Raw genomic sequence first — 19,060 nt, forward strand, 5'->3', positions numbered from 1 at the left:
AAAAGCCCGCTCTCTCCCCAAGAAGTGCACTTGTTGTTTGTTAAATAACATTCGCTCTGTGCTCGTGTGCAAATGACTTTCCTTTCTCATTTTTTTTCCTTTGAAAGACGGGAGGAGGTGCATGGAGAAGCCCAGCGCGTACTGAGAATGTTTCCTGGTAAAAATGAAAAGGAGAGCGCTGGTAAACAGATGCCTTCCTTCCCAGAAATGGTCCATTACATTCAAGACAAGGTACAGCACCGCAGCACGGGTGTTGACTGCGGCAAGGCTTGTAATGATTGCAGGCTTTTTACCCCCAAGGCAGTGTTGTTAGCTGAAGTTCGAGGAAAGAGCAGTTTTGAGATCGCAAGAACCTCCCTCTCATTTGTTCATAATAGGCACCATTACTGGCAACCTTGGCAAAGAAACTAAAGGTTAAGTAGGGCTATGGAAACTGGTCCTTTGAAGTAACCACCAGCGGGGAAATGCATGTTGAATCAGTTGTATGGGGGGAGTTCAATCTCCAGGGCCGGTCATCCAGCACCTTACATAAGCAGTTACTCAACACAAACAGTTCTTAAAGGAACAAAGACCATGCGTTGTCTGGCCCAGAGAAAGGGAGGAATATATTGTACAGCACGTAAAAGTGTTCCAATATATGGAGAGAGAAAATGGAACAAATGAAGGAGGTTGCTATTAACTCACAGGGTTAATTAATCATCTTCATAGTAACTCAGTGGAAAAATGAAAATAATGGTACCGTGTGAGTGACATCATGAGTCCTACAGAGTAAGATGCCCCAGGGCCTGATATGACTTACTGCTCTCGCAGTTTGTTCCCCGCTGTATGCACTTAAAGGTGACCTGTATGGATTTAAATAATGGGCTTGTTCCCTTCTTTGCTTTTCTTATGAAGTATAAAGTCTGAAATGACTTTTGTTTTAAAAGCGTTTTTTTCTGCATGTTTTTTTTTTCTTCATTAGGAATATCAGGGATGTCAAATTGGGACTTAACTGCCTTTATAGCAGGACCTCTGGGAGGTCCCAGGGATATTTATTGTGACAGATGATACTTCAGTGTCATAGTCATAGAGTTTAAGGCCAGAAAGGATCACCAGGTCATATAGTCTGACCTTCTGCATACCGCAGGCCATCAACACCAGCACACTAAACCCAACAAATGGAATTAGACAAAAGTATTGCAGCCCACAGTCCTTCCTGACCCTGTGCAGTTCTGAAGTCTGAGATTTAGGTACATAAGATAAATTCATGGCTCGTTTATACACATTTGTTCTTGTATGAGCATTGTCCTTCAGTTTAAATAGCTCTTCACTCTCCTTGATGTATTTTTAGAGACCAGTTGTATCCTCTCTCAGCACTGTTTGCTAAGCTAAACAAGCCAAACCCTTCCAGTCTCCTCTCCTAAGATAGGTCCTTCATTGGCCTTGATCATTCTATTTGCTCTTCTCTGCACCTGTTCCAGTTTGAATTCATCTTTCTTGAACATGTGTGAACAAAATTGTACCCTGTATTTTAAATGAGGTCCTACCAGTGCCATGTACAATGGCATTAATTCTTCCCTATCTCCACTGGAAATGCCTCTCCTGATTCATCCTAGAATCCCATTTGATTTTTTCATAGCTGCCTCACATTGGTTGCGCACAGTCATCCTGTAATTGACCAGTACACCTAGGTCACTCTCCTCTGTCACTTCCAACTGATGAACCACCAGTTTGTAGCATAAATTCTTGTTAGACACTAAGCACTTTGTGCTATTGAATTTCATCCCGTTTCTGTTTCCCCAGTCTTCAAGGTCCTGCTGTATAATATTCCGATCCGCCTCTGTATGGATAATACCCCCCAACTTTGCATCCTCAGCAAATGTCATTGAACTGAGGAGAGAGAGTGCTGAATCTCTAGCAAAATCTTCCTTTATCCAAAATAGGAGTCGTTCAAGTTAAACAGGTGTTGAACCCCCCCCCCCCCCACACACACACACACACTCGGGATCACAGAGTCCTTCAGCTTAGACACGACCTGAATTTCTAGTGTGAAAAACAAACAGGAGAACCCCCTGTCCACACCCTCACTATTATTCAGGTCTTTTTTTTTTTTTTTTTTTTTTTTTTTTTTTTTTTTAAACCGACGCATCAAAGGATACACGACTAATTTTTCCCCTTTGCTGAGACACCTTCAAGTGTTTGTTTTTTTTCATATGCAAGTGGTGAATAATAAATGTGTGCCGGAGGTGGTCCATATAAGGAGCCCGTTACGGCCAGGGTCAGTGTGCAAAACGACTTCCCTACATGTTAACTCTTGTCCTCAAAATCTAGAGAACTAAATTTAAAGGAGGAGTTAAGATCCAGTGTTTTGAGAGCCTGGAGTAATGGGCTCTGATCCAAAGTCTTCCACTCATTCACCCATTTGACTTTGGACACTTGCTTAAGCTGTCTGTGCCTCATTAGGGCCCCAGTTAAGCAAAGAATTTAAGGACGTAATTGACTCCACAATTGTTGAATCCAGGCCTAGAGCCATCGTACATGCTATAAAGTAATGTCTGCCTACCTTATTGGGGTGTTGAAAGTAAGGCTGGTTGGAAGCTGTCTGACGGAACCTTTTACTCTTGGAAGATGTTGATTTGTCGGAATTGAAACATTCTGTGGGAATGTGTGATTTTTGATGAGTTTCCAGGGGAAACCAGGCTGGTTTCCTGCTGGCTTCTAAGCTTCCTGGCTTCTTGCTAGCCTGAGCTGGCGGTCTTCAAGCTTGGAAGCTTTTTTGGAATTTAGTTTGAAATTAAATATTTTTTTGAATAATTTTTTTTTTTAAATGTCTAGGTTTTCCTGTGGAAGGAAATTCCAGCTCTAGCTGTGAGCTTTAATTAGTGATTTTAAAGTGCTTTTGAGATCTTCTGGTTAGCTGCATTATGCAAATACAGAGTGTTTTGTTTGTAATTACATTTGCTGAATGGAAGACAGTGGTACAATTAGTTGCAGCAGAAAAGATTATTATTAAGTATGTGTGCCATTCATAGTCTGGAGTGTACCCTGCTAAATGTATGTGTGTGTGTTATTTAGGCCTCTCACCGAATGAAAACTCCTGCTAAATACATGACCGGAACTGCAGTCCTGCCTTTCAATCCTGCTACGTTTGGAGAGGTAGTTATGTCTGTCTCACGGCAATAGGTTAAATAATGACGCGTAAGAATGTATCACTATGGGACACTGGGAGAACAGTGGTGATCGGCTGTAAGACATTGACCTGGGACTCAGGTAAACTGGGTTCAGTTCTTTAAGGAATTCTGGGGACTTTACCTGACTTTGCCACAACCTCCTCAGTAGGCTTCCCTAAAGAGGGAGATTTGGGTTAGCTCAGTAGCTGGTGTGTCACTGTCAAGGGATGGCTTTCTGAGGAGGATGTGTTGACAGTGCCTTCTTGCACACACCTGTCATCCTAACCTCACAAAAGAAGGCACTGACAGTCCTCTTCCTCCTCCCCCCCCCCAACAGTTTGAAATGAAAGACAGAAGACACTGCACCCCCCGAGACATTGCTCTTGTAGCTTGGTAGCAGGTAGGGTGGTCCTGATGTCAGTGATGAACCTTAGACTCAACCAAATTCAGAGGTGATGTGTTACTTAACACAACATGGGCTAAAGGATGCTTCATTGGTGTAACTTACATGCTGAATTAGCTGAGAAAAGATGCAAATTACACCAATTTAGAAGCACCTATCTATTTGACCTGTATGACTTAATCCAGCAGTTTTCAAACTTTTTGAGCTGAGCACCCCGTTTGAGTTACAGTTGAGTTACAATTTTTGGTTGCAGCCCCCTAGAGGGGCTGATGACCGGGGTGCCTGCTGGATCTGACTCTTGCTTCCCTGTGAAATATCTTAAACCCTATCTTGTTCTTTTCTCTGTTTAGATAGTCCTGTATCTGCGAATGTGTCTTGCTCACAGTGCAGGTGTGGTACCAGCCTCTCAGAGCTTAGCCGACATGCAAGACCATGCTCCAGCAATTGGCCGCTATATCAGAAACCTCCTGTCTGGCAACTTCATATCTTCCTCATCATCTTCCTCAAAAAGTGGAGAAACCAACCCAGTGCAAATCTATATTGGCCTTCTTCAGCAGCTGTTGTCTGGCGTTGGAGGTGAGGAACCATGGGCCATGGTGCTGATGAAAAAAGAAAAATTCTTTCTGTAATTATGAATGAGCATTGGCCAGGCATACTCAATACCCTGAACTCCGCTTCAGTGACCATAGATTCTAATGAGAAGTAACTCAAACTGTTTTATCCCAGTTTGTGATTTAAAGTTATTCCCTCGTACACAACTGTGAAAGGAGTTAAGGAGAGCGAGCACCACAACGTTATCCGTTAGGCTGAGGTGTCAGAATTTCCAGGCCATCGTCCTTGTTTATTACAGTCAGTCTTCGCACACCTGAACAGTTCCCTTGTATATAGATGCCAACTCCGTGGGTGCTCCGGGGCTCACGCACCCACTGAAAAAAGTAGGGAGTGCTCAACATCCACAGGGCTGGATTAATCTTTTGTGTGCCCCGATGCCTGGACTGTGGCCCTGCCCACCGAGGCCCTGTCCCGCCTCTTCCCTCTGAGGCCCCACCCACCTTTCACATGGGAGGAGAGGGGACAGGAGCGAGCACCCCCGGGCAAAAACAAAAGTCTGTGCCTATGCCCTTGTAGAATGACACTCTTCATCAGATATCGGAGACAGTTTAAACTTTCATCACAAACTACTTGTGTACCATTAAAACAGTTTACTAGAAATATGCATTCACGTACTAACCATTTGCCTGTCTGACATCCATAAGAGAGAGAGTACTTGGAAATAAAGTTATGACTTTGAATTTCCATATCATCTGGGATCTTTAAATTTGCATTAAACTCCTTGATGGGGCATCATCTGCCTGTTTTACCATTAGTTGTAAATAGAAAAAATTACATTTCATTTTCCATAACTTGATTTTTTAATTACTCTTTTTAGGTTTACCAGTCATGTACTGTCTTCTAGAAGTTGTTTCGGTGTATCCAGAAAAACTAGCTACTAGATTTGCTGACAAAATAGATTGGATAAAGGTATGTTGCATATATGTGGATTTTTTTTTTTTTCCTGTTCACCTGCGCAAAATCGGGCATTTCAAGACCTAATAATTTTCCAGGTAGCTGATTACATGATCTTGAGGAGTGAAAGATGTTTTTGCAGCATTTTATTTTCTGTGTCTGTTGTAGGTTTAGTTCAGGGGTTCCAAATCCCAGCCTAAAGCCCAAGCCAAACATCTGCACAGCAATTAAACAGCCCCATAGCCAAATCGCTGCAAGCCCAAGTCAGCTGACATGGGTCAGCTGACGGTGTCTTAGTGCAGTGTAGACATACCCTGAGGGCCAGCTCTTTCACTTATGTCAGGGTAGTTCCATTCTTTGGTAGTTCATGGGTTTGACTTCACCCTGTAAGAATCTACCAGTGAGAGGAGCTGCTCTGGCCACTCTCTTGAGGTAAGTTGGTGGAGGGCAGTCTAATATACTGATCTAAGTTTTGAATTGCGCTATATAACTCCGTTAGCAGTATTCTGGTAGTGATCAACTTCATTTTTTTTTTTTTTTTTTTTTTTTTTTAACCCTGATGATCTCAGGTCACCTAAATCCTTCAGTTTTGTGTGTGTGTAATATATATGCACACACAAAATTCAAACAGAAGGATTCAGGTGACCTGAGAATGTTGTTTAAATTTATAACTCTACTTTTTGCATTTATCTCTCTCTCTACACAGACACAAACCTGTGTGTGTGTGTGTGTGGAGTTAAATGCAAAAAGTAAGATTATAAACTTAAAAACACAAGTCAGGAAACATATGTTAATATTATGTTTGTTATGCTAACGTTGCCATAATAACCAGACCTTTTTAACAGCCTAGGTAATAAAAATATTACATACAAACAACATGGATGAATTAATGTTGCTGTGAGAACTGTGACTTTTCCATTTCTTGACTTCTGTGGCTGTGAGATTTGCAGCCTTCGCATTAAGTAGGTTTAATCTCTTTTTATCAAGTGAAGAGGAAAGAGCAAACAAAATGAAAACTTACTCTGTGGCACTATGGAATTGTACAAGACAAAATTCTTGTCTTGTACAATTCCATGGAGTTATTAGCTCCCTATGGCTGGAGAACATGAAATTTCTTCATTAAATACCTGATTCAGCACAGCATTTAAGCACCATGCTAACTGTAAACAGGTGAGTAGTCCCCTTGAGAGCAATAGGGCTATTCATGCTTAAACCTAAGCACGAGTGCTTTGCTGAACTGAGTCCTAAGCAAGTTACTTAGTGGTGATAATAGTCCAAGGGTAGAAAAGACTTCAGAGTAAAATATGGAGTGTAGGTGGGTAGTTGCATCTGAACCATGTGCTACTGTATTAAAGATAGAACATTAGTGAAGTACTGTATGTTCCATCTTTGTCGTTTTTTTTGTTGTTTTCTTTAACTTAGAGTCTGATGAATACAAACAAGGAAGAGATGCGTGAGTTGGCAGCACTGTTGTATTCTGTAGTGTTGTCCACAATGTCTGGAAATGAACTGAAGTCGTCTGTACAGCAACTGATCAAGACAGCAAAAGACAGTCATGTAATTACATTCTCTTTATCCATTTCGTGTATTTGTTTTTTAATTGGGATATTTTAATTGAAGCTGTTAATCTTATAGCCATCCAGAATTTATAAATTAGTGATTTTTTTTTTAAATTGGAAAAGCACCATTGAGTGAGTTAGTTTCTTGTTGAAGGTATGTTGCTATATTTGAGCAGAACAGCTTTTCTAGGTAAGTAAATAATTGAAACTATACTCAGTTAATATTTGACATTTCTCCTAAGCACAACCAGTACAGTTAGGAACCATTATTAAGAAGTTTAGTCAGTTAAACAGTCATCGTCCTATTGCATGATAATGCGTTGCACCAGCTACCTCCAGCAGTTATAAGTTTTTTGTTTTTATTGATGAGCAATTAAAGGTAAGCAGAGATTTTAGGAAGCATTTAGCTGGTCGCTCATTGCCCTTCCCCTGGCTAAGCCATAGCTCCCTCCCTTCCTTCACCGCTGGCCAGTGAAAGCTTCTCCTACCCAGTAGCCTTTGCTAGGTAAGGCATGGTTTTACAGTCCACAGCCTTCACCTCCCACAACTGTTATTGCTACTAGATGGGGTTTCCTTCCCTCCCTCTGAGCCCCTCTCCTCCTCTCATTATTCGTAGCTCTGGAGCTTACCTGAGTTCTTTGACCAAAAGGATTGCAAACAATGAGGAATTCAGCCTCTCTCCCCCTTCCCCCACCACTCAAGAAATCAGGCAAATAATTTTCTTGATGTGACTCACCTTGCGCAGTCTAAGGAAAGAGTTAAATCCTTTCCCTAAAGAACTATTTTGATTTTAATTCCTACATAGATCTCAGTAATCTGCTGTTTTACTTGTACCTTAACACCATGTTCTTTCTGAAGTCAAATGGGACTTCTTCCAGGTTTAAAGCTAAGCTGAGACATTAGAAACAAAATAGTCCTTTATTTTACTCAGTTCTCCCTTAAAATAAATACTTTTTATGAGAACTTTCATTCTCTCTTTGAGATATTCCAGTCCCCACTAGATCTACTCTTTTCCCTTCCTTCTTAGAGTAATATGTTGAGGATCAAACAAAAACGTTAAAAAAAATGCAGTTCTGTTGTTTGCATCTTTTAAATCTTGAAGCCATATTCCTGCAGAGTGTCCTTTCAAATGAATCCAGAATACTGGATTCTGGATTCAGAACAAGAAATTAGCTAGACATTTCTAATACAAAGATCAACACTGAAATAATTTATGTTCTTGCTTTAACCTTATCTGGAATGATGGGACCAGACTGTGCACTCGCTTGTGAATTTTGAGTAACTCCACTGAATTGAAGGGATTTTATCTGGAGTAAGCAAGAGCAGAACATGACCCCTTGTTTCAGTCTTTTGTATGTGCAAACTGGGGAAGACAGCACTGCTCACATTTGGAAGGATATATTTATAAACTGAAGGATTACAGATGTGTTTTTTTTTTTTTTTTTTTTTTTTTCCTCCTGGTAACTTGAGGGGAAGGTTTTCAAAAGATCCTAAGCAATTTAGGAAAGGAGGTCCCAGTGACTTTCTCTGGGTCTTGAGCTCCTAAATCCCTTAGCTATTGAAAACCTCCCCTGGAAGTCTAAATTGTGGAGAAAACATTGACAGTACCGACAACCTATGGAAATCCCCATAGGCTGGGCTATAGCTCAGAATTTTCGTGCTATACCTTTCCAGTGGGCCTACCTATACATCTGTCTTTTCATGTATGCTTTATGTAAAATGCATGATTGTGTCTATATAGATTTCCTACCATGTTGGTATTGTCCATAGAACCCGGAGATCCAACATGGATCCTTGTTGGCTTTGGGATTCACAATAGGAAGGTACCTGGCCAAAAGCAAAGCCGGAATGATGGAGATGCATGACATTGAAGAGCCAAATATTGTTGTCATGCCAGAACAAGACCAGCTCATAAAGACCACAACGGAAACAATAGGTAACGTCACTCTTGGCTGTTGTATTGCGCCTTGGCATTGACGGTTCTTGACACTATGTAGGCATAATTTCCAGTCACAGCTGGTTCAGGATATTTCTCAGGTTGTCTGCATGAACGGACAGTGGCCTTGATGCTGAGTAACACCTGTCGGATGGATTTGCCAGTCTTTAAGACTGTCTCCATCACTGTTGTCTGATCAGGTGTAAACAATGCTCACTACTCCAATATTAATTAAGAAATAGACTCCCATGTGAGAGACGAGCAGGTGCACACAGGTGTATGTTTGTGATACAGTCTTCTCACTTAAATTGGTTTTACTTTATTGTAACTCTGCCTTCTCTACTGATTCTCTCTGTTATACAGGAGAGCAAAACCTGGCCTCTTGTTTAAAAAAAATATATACTTCTGACTGCACTCAGGTTGTAGGGACAAAAACCAAGTCCTCCTGTTGCTTTTCTGTAGGTTCCTTTTTGAACAGCACCTCTCCGCTCCTGGCAGTTGCTGCTTGTACAGCACTCGGGGAAATTGGCAGGAATGGCCCCTTGCCAATTCCCAGTGAAGGCACCGGGTTTACAAAGCTGCATCTTGTTGAAAGTTTACTGACCAGGATCCCTTCTGGCAAGGAAACAAATAAGGCAAGATATTTTTTTTTTGGTTTGTTAATTTTGTTTCTGGCATATTTTCTCTGAGGCTAACGCAATTATCTGTCAAGTTAAGAGAGACATCGCCCTTACAGCCTTGGTGGTGATATTTTCAAAAAGTGCTCAGTCTTGGTTTAACTCTGCTCCCACTGAAGTTAGTAGGAGTTTTACCCTTGGCTTCAGTGTAGGAGAGCTAGGCCAAAGGCTGTTAGAAAATCCCTTGAATAAATAGTAGTTTTTGTGTTTTATCTTCTTGGGATGAAACTGAGGGTATGTCTTCGCTACCCGTCGGATTGGCGGGCAGAGATTGATTCAGTGGGGGTCAATTTATCACGCCTAGTCTAGATGCGATAAATTGACCCCCCAGTGCTCTCCCATTGATATCTGTACTACAGCTCAGTGAGAGGCACAGGGGGAGCAGCAGCAGTCAACTCACCAGGATGAAGACACCATGGTAAATCGATCTAAGTACGCTGACTTCAACTACGTTATTCACATAGCTGAAGTTGTGTAACTTAAATAGATCTCCCCTCCTCAGTATAGACCAGGCCTAAGAAAATGGGATATTGTGACTGAAAATCAGGAAGAACTTCCCTGACAGTACTGTGTGAAAGGGACTAGGCTCTGGACCTCAAATAGAATGAGGGGAAACTCCATCACTTGGGTCATTTTCCAGAGATTTTTTTATCCAGCTGGTGCTGTGCTGTAGGGAAAAGTTATGCGTTGGCATGAGGATGTACTGCATGACCTAGTAGGTTTTTCCCATCTCTGATTTCTAGGAATCTGACAGATTGTGATTTAAACTCAGTGGGAAGATGTGCAAGAGTAGTAATAAAAGCTCTGGGTTTCAAATTAGGAAGCATCTATGTTGAAAAAGTGCTTGCTGGATTTGAGTAAAATCTTGTGATTCTGTTTTTAAGATGAAAGAACGAGCAATACAAACACTGGGTTACTTTCCAGTCGGAGATGGAGACTTCCCCCACCAGAAGCTACTGTTGCAAGGACTAATGGATTCTGTGGAGGTAAGGCACTAACATTCTCCCTTACACCACAATGAGCGTTTCAGTTAGTATTGGCCTTCTGAATACTTTGGGCCATGTTTACAAGGGAAATGGGAGCTGCTCTTTGAAGTGACTCATCCATCAGATCTGTTCTTTCTGTTTGCAGAGCAGGGTGGTAGAGGGTGAAGAGGAGTCTTGTGCATGTAAAACCCATGGCCTCAGTTTTCTATCGCAGCCCCATACACACTTACATACGTATTGTCAATGGGACTGCTTACGTCTGTAAAGTTAAGCACGGGCCTTTTTAGAGGCCACTTCTGAAAATCTGGTCTTTTAAAATGTACTAACGATACACATTGGATGTCAAAATATCTTGTTCCTGTGACAAATTTTAAACAAAGGACAGAAATTGTATTGGAAGGACAAGTGGTGTAGCTCAATTAAATTAAGCATTTTAGAAAAAATCCTCTCTCTCTCTCTATATATATATATAAAATATAATTTTGTTAATCCCGGAACTCTACTCTATATTGGAAATGTATTTTGTTCCATTCTGCACAGTATTTCAGAGTTACTAATTTACTGAATGAGGTGCTGGAAGGGAGAATGAAAAACTTTTTGCACATTAGGGTAGTGTTCTGCATTTGCATGTTGGTTTTTACCTTTCTCAGTTGATCATAATCACATAGAGCACTTAGCAAATACAGAAGTGACTAGTGAATATCTAATATGCTGCCGTGGCCAAGCCCTGTAATATGAAGTGATCATAAAAGGAACAAAAATGACAAGGTCATCCTGTTTGTATCTTCAAAGTGGGCCTTTCAAAATGCAGTGCTTCTCTTCCTAGAACTTTTCTGAGGACAGGAGAGCTTCCTGTATAAAATGTTTACTTGAGCTCAAGGATTTGTGTGAGCTTGCAGGAAACTAATTTTGAAAGACTATAAGCTGAAGGACTGATTCTGCCAAGAACTGAGAAGCTATTACTCTAATTGAAGTCAATGCGAACTGCAGGTGCTCAGCAGCTTTGAAAATTAAGCCTTCGGGCTACGTCATAGTAAAAAATATATATATATAAATTAAATGAGTAGCAAAGTTCCGTGCCTGTTCTGCTCCTGATGCAGGTAAAAGGAATAGAGAGGAAGTGGTAGAGGGACACAGAACAAAGCTAAATCTTACTTGTGTGTCCCTGGTGAGTGGAAAAGAATTTCTTTCCATCTCTTGAACTTAGAATGTGCTGCTCAGCTTTTCAGTGTGTCTGGATAGAACATTTAACGGCCGTTTGTTCCCTGAAGTGGTGGTAGGGGAATCTTTTATTTTACTTCTGCCTAGTACAATAAAACCTCAGTATTTCACACTAATGACTGGGATTGCTGAATAAAGTGAATAAACCTTTTGTTTTCAGTCAAGGATGCTGCATCACCTTTGTTCCCTGGTTTGGACAAACGCAGAACAGCTTTAATGACTTACAGTAACACTTTATAGCAGGCTGTCAAATATTCCATAAAGCATTTTGTAAGAGTAAAGGCCTGAGGTTTTTAAAGTCGCCGTGGGGGGGTTGTACAGTGAATTGCCATCAATTTTACCGGGCGGCTGAGCATCCAAACTAGGGAGCTTTGAAAATCTCTGCAAAATTCCACTTGACTGCAGCGCTCTACTCAGAACTGGGGTGAGAATTGTTGGGGTTGGTCAGTAACAAGGTGGTGATTTAGCGAGGACCTATTGTATTTTTCAGGCCAAACAAATAGAACTTCAGTTCACCGTTGGTGAAGCCATTACCAGTGCCGCAATAGGAACCAGTTCAGTGGCTGCCCGTGATGCTTGGATGGTCACCGAGGAAGAGTATACTCCTCCTGCAGGTATACGTTGTTGATGTGGGAGATTTGGAGGTGGAATGAAGAACCTGAAGGCCCTGTCCTACATGGAGCTGAGCACTTCTGGGACACTGATTCTAGTTAGTGGGAGTTAGAGGCTCTTAGCAGTTCCCAGGTGGTGCTCAGTACCTTGCAGGTTTGGGCCCTTCACTGGTCCGTTTGCCTGTTTTTTTACTATTTAGTGGCTTTTCCCCCCCATTTTACCAGTCTGAAAAATATCGAGAGACAATGAAAAGCTTTTTGAAGTGTGTGCTGTTTAAACCAGCTTCTTACTACTATACAGTTAACTGCTTTATGCTTTGATCATTTATTATGCTCTCCACGCTCGTTTCATAGCTAATGTGTATAAGTCCTTTAAAACAGTTAGAGCCAAATTTCCCAAAGCAGACTTTAAAATGGAATCTTTGGTGGTTCTTGCCGGAGGTTTTGTACACAAACGCTTGGATTACTATGAACAAACTGCATTGGCGTGCACATGGACTTGGATATCTACCTGATTTTATGCACCTAAGTGCACATTTTGTTCGCTAATCGATTTTTTGGATATAGAAGAACGTGAGCATGAAAAATGCTGCCTGCAAAAACCATAGGTTCAATCTTAGGCTCCGTTCCTGCAAACGCTCGCATATGCGCTTAACTTTAAATATATGAGTAGTCCCATTGATCTCAATTGTGCCTAGTGTTAAGCACATGTATATGTGTTTGCAGGGTCAGGGAGAAGCTGGGTTGAGTCCCTCTGGGGAATTTGAGTACTAATAAAATGCTAACCCATTCAGTGATAGTCTACACCATTCCTAGTAGTTCAAAGATTGTTGTGCGTTTTTCAAACGCATACCGGGTGTTCAGAGTCTTGGCCAAGGATATTTTAAGACTGGGCCAAGAGGTGCCTATTCAGCACTCCTTACTCATGCAAAACTCCCATTGACTCCCGCAGGGCTTTTAATGAATAGGCGGTGCTGAAGGTGCAGAGTGAGTGCTTCCACCATAATGAAGAGCTATCTGAGTTGATTGAATGCGTTAAGTGACCATAAGCATGTGTGTGTAATGTTCCTCATCTTTTTATTCCATCCAAACAGATGTGAAAGTAAATGACGTGGTCCCCTGGGTTTTGGACCTCATTTTGAATAAGCACATTGTCAGCCCTAACCCCCACGTCAGGCAGGCAGCCTGCATCTGGCTTTTGTCACTGGTGAAGAAGCTGAGCACACACAAAGAAGTTAAGGTGAAAACTTGCCTCTGTCTTACTTTGCTGTCTTTCTTCTCTCCCCTCACCGCTGTTGCTTCTTTCCTTCCTTATGTATTCGCTGAGATCTTTATGCGACACCTGCATGCCCTGTGTCGCTGGGATGATATTGCTCCTGAGTCCTACAACCTTAATAGGCCTCTCAACTTCCACTGAAGTCGGTGTGAGTTTTGTTTCCATAAGGGCTGCAGGATTTGGTCCCAAAGACCTGTTCCCTTAGGCGAAGGGGGTTGGTGTCGCTGGAATTTTAAAAGGTTTCTCTTTGCAGAACATTAAATCAGTTTGGAAATTTCCAGACTACTTGGAACCACAGGTTCAAATCCCAGCAGGGTCAGTTCTGGCAGATAAAGGCAGATAAACTAATATTGAGTTTGGGATCTTTTGGATGAGACCTTAAAACTGAGGGCCTGGCCACACTGTATGACCACTAAAGATCCCCTCGTCCTCTGCCTAAGTACATGAGTTTACCCCAGTAGTTCTGGCCAAAATTTCCTCTCCCCACCACTCTGATGCAATAGGCAATGATGAGCCAGTTGGCTGCCACCTTCCATCCCAAGGTGGCTGAATTTCAGCAGCAAGGTGCCTGTACATAGTTGACAAAATGCGTTGGGATGAAAGATGCTATATAGGTTTAAACTATTATTAAATTTCAAACTGGCACAGTTGCCCCACGTCAGGTTATTTTGCAGAGTTCTCATCTCCATAGTGATGCTTCAAGGAGGTAATACGATCTTCTGATTAGCACAGGGGCTAGGAGTTTGGGGATCTCTTTCTGACTTACTCACCTTGTAGCCTTGGACAAGTTACTTGACACTCCCCCTCCTGCATCTTGCGCACACACACCCCTCCACTCCAAATATCCTTTCTTTCCCCATCTGGAAAAAGGGAGTAACACTTATGTTACTTAGTAAATTTGCTTTGAGGTTGGAGGGAAGATGTTCAATGAATGCAAGGTATTATTATCTCAGAACTTCAGATAGCCTGTTTCTAACTTCTCAGGAAATGAGTGCAGTCCTTGTAATGTCTGTTTGAACTACAATTTTGACAGCAATGAAATAGTCAGAGTGTATCTGCTAGACCCTGTTAGATGAAATTGAGAGGAGGCAAAACACAGAATAAAAAATACCTGTTCTTCTTTCATCTTTCAGTCTCATCTCAAGGAGATTCAAAGTGCATTTGTTTCAATTCTGTCTGATAATGATGGTAAGTAATACCATATCTATGTGCTTTGTCTTTGAACAAACAGTTTCTTAACAGAGGGGAGAGAACAGTTTTGTTGTTCAGTGCAGTTACTTAAAACTATCTAAACCTTTATTGTTCAACACTGAAAGATGTTTGTTGAAATATTAATTTTTACTGGAAAATGGACACCTTTATATGCTGTTGTTTGCAGAAATGTCTAATGAAATGTTTCTCTCCCCCTTAACCTATTAGGATCAAAATTTCCCTGGGAAGGCATTCTTTCCCCATCTCCTGGGATTATATTAGAGAGGAGACCAGTGGGGCTCCCCTGTTTGGTTAGTGTACCAGGGCTCTAATCCTGCAGTTGTTGCCACATGGGCAAGACCTTTTGGCTGTGCTCCATTTACATCAGCACAGGGGTCCACCTGCATAGATCCAGTTGAAGAAATGGTGCCTAGGGAGCTAATCTAAAGCCCACGGACATCAGTTGGGGGAATCTTTCTATTGATTTTGCTGGGTTTTGGATTAGGCCCCAGCACCTTTGATATCATTTAACCATGTCATAGATCCCATTTTTTTTAGCTCCTATTTTAATTGTCTCTTCACTGGTATTTTTCTTGCTACTTACACACTTGGCTTTTATTGTATGAAATCTGTTGCAGAACTTAGCCAAGACGTTGCTTCAAAAGGCCTTGGGCTAGTGTATGAACTAGGTAGTGAACAAGATCAACAGGAGCTGGTCACCACGCTTGTTGATACGCTTATGACTGGGAAAAGGTATGATGAGCGCAGAACTTCCAGTGTATGTAGCCACTTCTTGTGTGTGTGTGTGTGTGTGGGGGGGGGGGGGGGACAGGTCTGTGGAGAGAGGTTTCTTAGGATCAGAATGGTGGAAATCAACTTTCACCTACTCCCCACATGTTTGACAGTGTGTGATAACTAAGTACAATGAACTGTAGCCTACTGAGCTGTGCTGAATGGTTGAAAAGTTTTAACGAAGAACTATTTCTTTTTTGTGCAAAAGAGTCCAATGTCCTTTCTGCTTTGGGTTATTTACAGTCCCAACAGCTCTCTGCAGGAGAGTACCATTGCTAGGAATAACAGCTGGAAATTAAATTTTGCTTTTATATTTCTAATATTGTTGATACTTTAAATATGTTTGATTGTAGCTAAAATGACCACATAGCAAGTAGTGATGTTCTGCGGTAGAGTGGATAGCTCTGCTGAGAGGAGAAAGCAGTTAGGTTAGACAAAGGCTAGAAAAACTCCCACAGAAATCGATAGGAGTGTTGCCACTAACTTCAGAGGACCATAAACAGAGAGTGGGGCAATATACAGAAAATTCCAATGGTAGCTGGGACTAAGAGGCAGATGGAAATTGTATTATGCTCTTTGGAGTGGGTAGAGACCTTGTCTAAATATGTGTTTGGGCCCTTACGCCCCAGTCAGTGGGAACAGATACAGGTAGAACTAAAAAGCAGCTGTTTATATACGTTGCATCTTTTAACTTGGAATTGAACAGTAAGACCCTGACCTTTCAAAGACTTAAACACGTGCATAATGTTCCGCCTTGCTGGAGTCAGCGGGACGCCTTGCAGTGTGTGAAGTTAAGCATGCACATAAGTCAACAGGAATGGGTCCCAACTAACAAAAATTTACCAGGCAAATACAGTGAAACACATTCATTGGTATTCGAATGTACAGCATGTGAATGATAGCTTGTTCCCGAACAGTCACAGAAAAGCTAATGTTGGGCCTGTTTTATCACCAGGGTCAAACATGAAGTGACTGGAGAAACAGTGGTGTTCCAGGGAGCCCTTGGCAAAACCCCAGATGGGTAGGTTTAGTGATGACTTTCCATGAGGCAGGTACAATTCTGAACCAAACTGATGTTCTAGAGCTACATACTCTTCTTGTAAATCCTTCCTGGGTTTCTACTTGTCTAGAATTTTAATTGCATTACTATTGTTACCTCTCTAATGATTACTAAGGCTCTTTCTCTGTAGTACTGATTGGACGCATGTTTTTATCTTAGCTGAATTATTTACTAAATTCTGCTCCAGGGTATGACTTGACTCTGTGGGAGTTCTAGGTATGATGGCGCTGTCTGTGACTGAAAAGTGACGCTAATTTTTCCTTCCTGCCTTTCCAAGTCAGGGTCTCTCTACCTACAAGGAGCTTTGTTCATTGGCTAGTGACCTCAGCCAACCTGACCTGGTGTACAAATTCATGAATCTGGCCAACCACCATGCCATGTGGAACTCGCGCAAGGTAACTTGATACAGCAATGTAGATACCTATGGGAGCTGTAAAACAAACAAACAAACAAACAAAAAAAAAAAGCCCACCAAACAAAAAAAACCATGATAATTGCATCATTCCTCTTATAACAGTTGATGTGCAATTTCTGGCCACAGATACTGTGTTCTAGTGTGAGTCTACCAGCATGTGAAATGGTGAATTATAGATTTCTTCAAATTATTGAAACAAATCATTAATACTATTTGCATTGCTTGAATCCACATTCCACTCCGTAATTAATTGTAGTTAATATTATTTTGATTTGTACTGTGGTAACAAATAGGGGCTAAGGGCCGAATGTGGTAGCTGCTGTACAAATATTTTCAAAAAGAGCTTAAATCCTAAATTTAAGGCAAAAAACAGGTGGATTTGACAAAAAGGATGGTGAAGCACAAGGTAGCAGTGAGACAATTTATGATAAGCAGTGGTCACAGCACACCAGCTGTTTTAATCACTGTCCTTGAAATAATGCTCTTAATTTTATTTACCAAAAGATCAACTACTCACATTCTTTCGCCATTATACCCCTTATCAAAGCCACAATGTGACTTATCATGCTTCCTGAAGTCAAACCACCATCATTCCTATTCATTCTAACTAATTTTTAAAAAATGTTTTTTTATTTTAACTTTTTTTTAATTAAGATTTTATTAATGTGACATCCTTTTTCATTAGCCCATTTGAAAAAACAAAATAAGTTGTTTTAATAACCAGGCAAGCAGTGTTCCTGTATGCTTCAAATAACCTGTCAGCTCTGCACAAGTTCATTACGTGCTCCTTTGCTGGGATTTGGCTTTATTGGAAACTCCACTTTAAGCAGAACGTAAGCCTCTGCCTAAGCTTTCTTCCAAAGCTTGAGTATTCACAGTGTTTCCTGCAGGACCTCCCTATCTCTGCCCTTTGATTCCTATAACCAGAGGTTCACACCTTTCTCTTATAGCCTGGTGGAGTTAACAAGCAGCACCTGCTGTAATGAGTCATCAGAATTTACACAGCAACTTTATGCTGGATTCTAATGTCTGATAGCAGAAGCGCACTCCATCCTCAGTGGGGTGATATTCTGCCACCCTGTTACAGTAGCCTTATGATTTGTCACTGATCTTAGATCGCTGCCACAGCAGGGGAAATGAAGATGGAGTTTCTTTGTACTTATTTGCCGTGCTTTTTAAAAAATTTGTGACACAATATTCTGTCTGAAGCTAAATGGCAGCTGTGATACAATAGTGACTGTAGCAATGCGAACAGTCATCACTATGGGCTAGACTCTGGACCTCTGACTTCCACTGCTGAGAAGTTATTTTGCACGGATACACTGATGTTAATGGGACTGCTTGGGTGAATAGCTACACATCAGCATGAGGGTTGACAATCCCCCTTTCTGACTACAGAAGAGCTGATGAAGTAGTGCCGTTTGAGTTCCTCTAAACCATGGTGAATACAAAGCAGTAATCCTAAGCATTTTAAAGAAATGCAGAGATGCACACTCTCTCTCTCCCTCCCTTCTTTTAACCTTAGATTTTTATTTTATTTTTTAAAGTCCTGTCTTTATAAATGCAACATAGTTGTGTGCAGGGAAAACTCCTACCTGGCTGATTCCTTTTGGGAAAACATTTTCTTTGGAAAATCTGCTGCTTATTGTAATGCTCACTGGTGCACAGATTTATACTCACCATCTCCAGATAGGAGGGCTGAGGAGGTGCCTCAAAATGAAAAGGAGTGAGGGAGAGAGAATATGTGATATCTTATTAAGTTATCCTCCCTTCACTGCACGTGCGCTGCATTAACTGTTGGGAGGCTGATTGTGTGGCTCAAAGCTGTGGGCTTGGTCCTTAAGGTCAGTATTTGGCTTCACTTTAATACTAACCAGATGACATAGAGAATGTAACTAAGCGATGACAAATCAGGGGTGCAACAGGGATCTGATCCTACGTCGCTTACCTCTGTGGAAGCTTTGCCACAGACTTCAGTGGGCCCAGGATTGGGCCTTAAACGAATAAAATAGATGCACTTGTCTGCTGAAGTGAATCAAATACATCCATTCTTCCTCATTTTAGGGAGCAGCGTTTGGTTTCAACGTGATTGCTACAAAGGCTGGAGAGCAGCTGGCTCCGTTTTTGCCCCAGCTGGTTCCCCGTCTCTATCGTTACCAGTTTGACCCCAACATGGGCATTCGACAGGCTATGACCAGCATTTGGAACGCGCTTGTCACCGACAAATCTGCAGTGAGTGAGCATGAGTTCTCATGTCCCATTTTGGTCTGTAGGGTGT

General features: G+C 41.5%; 1 protein-coding gene across 3 annotated transcripts in view; it reads left to right on the forward strand.

The window, feature by feature from the left end:
* The window catches only part of ECPAS (Ecm29 proteasome adaptor and scaffold), an 84,541-nt gene that overhangs the window by 39,747 nt on the left and 25,734 nt on the right, over positions 1–19,060 (forward strand). For all 3 annotated transcript variants that reach the window (XM_030568048.1, XM_030568047.1, XM_030568049.1), the window contains 15 exons: positions 108–231; positions 3,055–3,135; positions 3,903–4,128; positions 4,982–5,073; positions 6,481–6,615; positions 8,388–8,553; positions 9,016–9,188; positions 10,115–10,216; positions 11,928–12,051; positions 13,143–13,288; positions 14,458–14,512; positions 15,154–15,268; positions 16,263–16,328; positions 16,645–16,762; positions 18,847–19,014. In XM_030568048.1, coding sequence (XP_030423908.1) covers positions 108–231; positions 3,055–3,135; positions 3,903–4,128; positions 4,982–5,073; positions 6,481–6,615; positions 8,388–8,553; positions 9,016–9,188; positions 10,115–10,216; positions 11,928–12,051; positions 13,143–13,288; positions 14,458–14,512; positions 15,154–15,268; positions 16,263–16,328; positions 16,645–16,762; positions 18,847–19,014 — 1,891 coding nt within the window. The remainder of the gene's footprint in view (positions 1–107; positions 232–3,054; positions 3,136–3,902; positions 4,129–4,981; positions 5,074–6,480; positions 6,616–8,387; positions 8,554–9,015; positions 9,189–10,114; positions 10,217–11,927; positions 12,052–13,142; positions 13,289–14,457; positions 14,513–15,153; positions 15,269–16,262; positions 16,329–16,644; positions 16,763–18,846; positions 19,015–19,060) is intronic.

This window comes from Gopherus evgoodei, chromosome 6 (assembly GCF_007399415.2).
Source record: "Gopherus evgoodei ecotype Sinaloan lineage chromosome 6, rGopEvg1_v1.p, whole genome shotgun sequence".
Lineage (NCBI taxonomy): Eukaryota > Metazoa > Chordata > Testudines > Testudinidae > Gopherus > Gopherus evgoodei.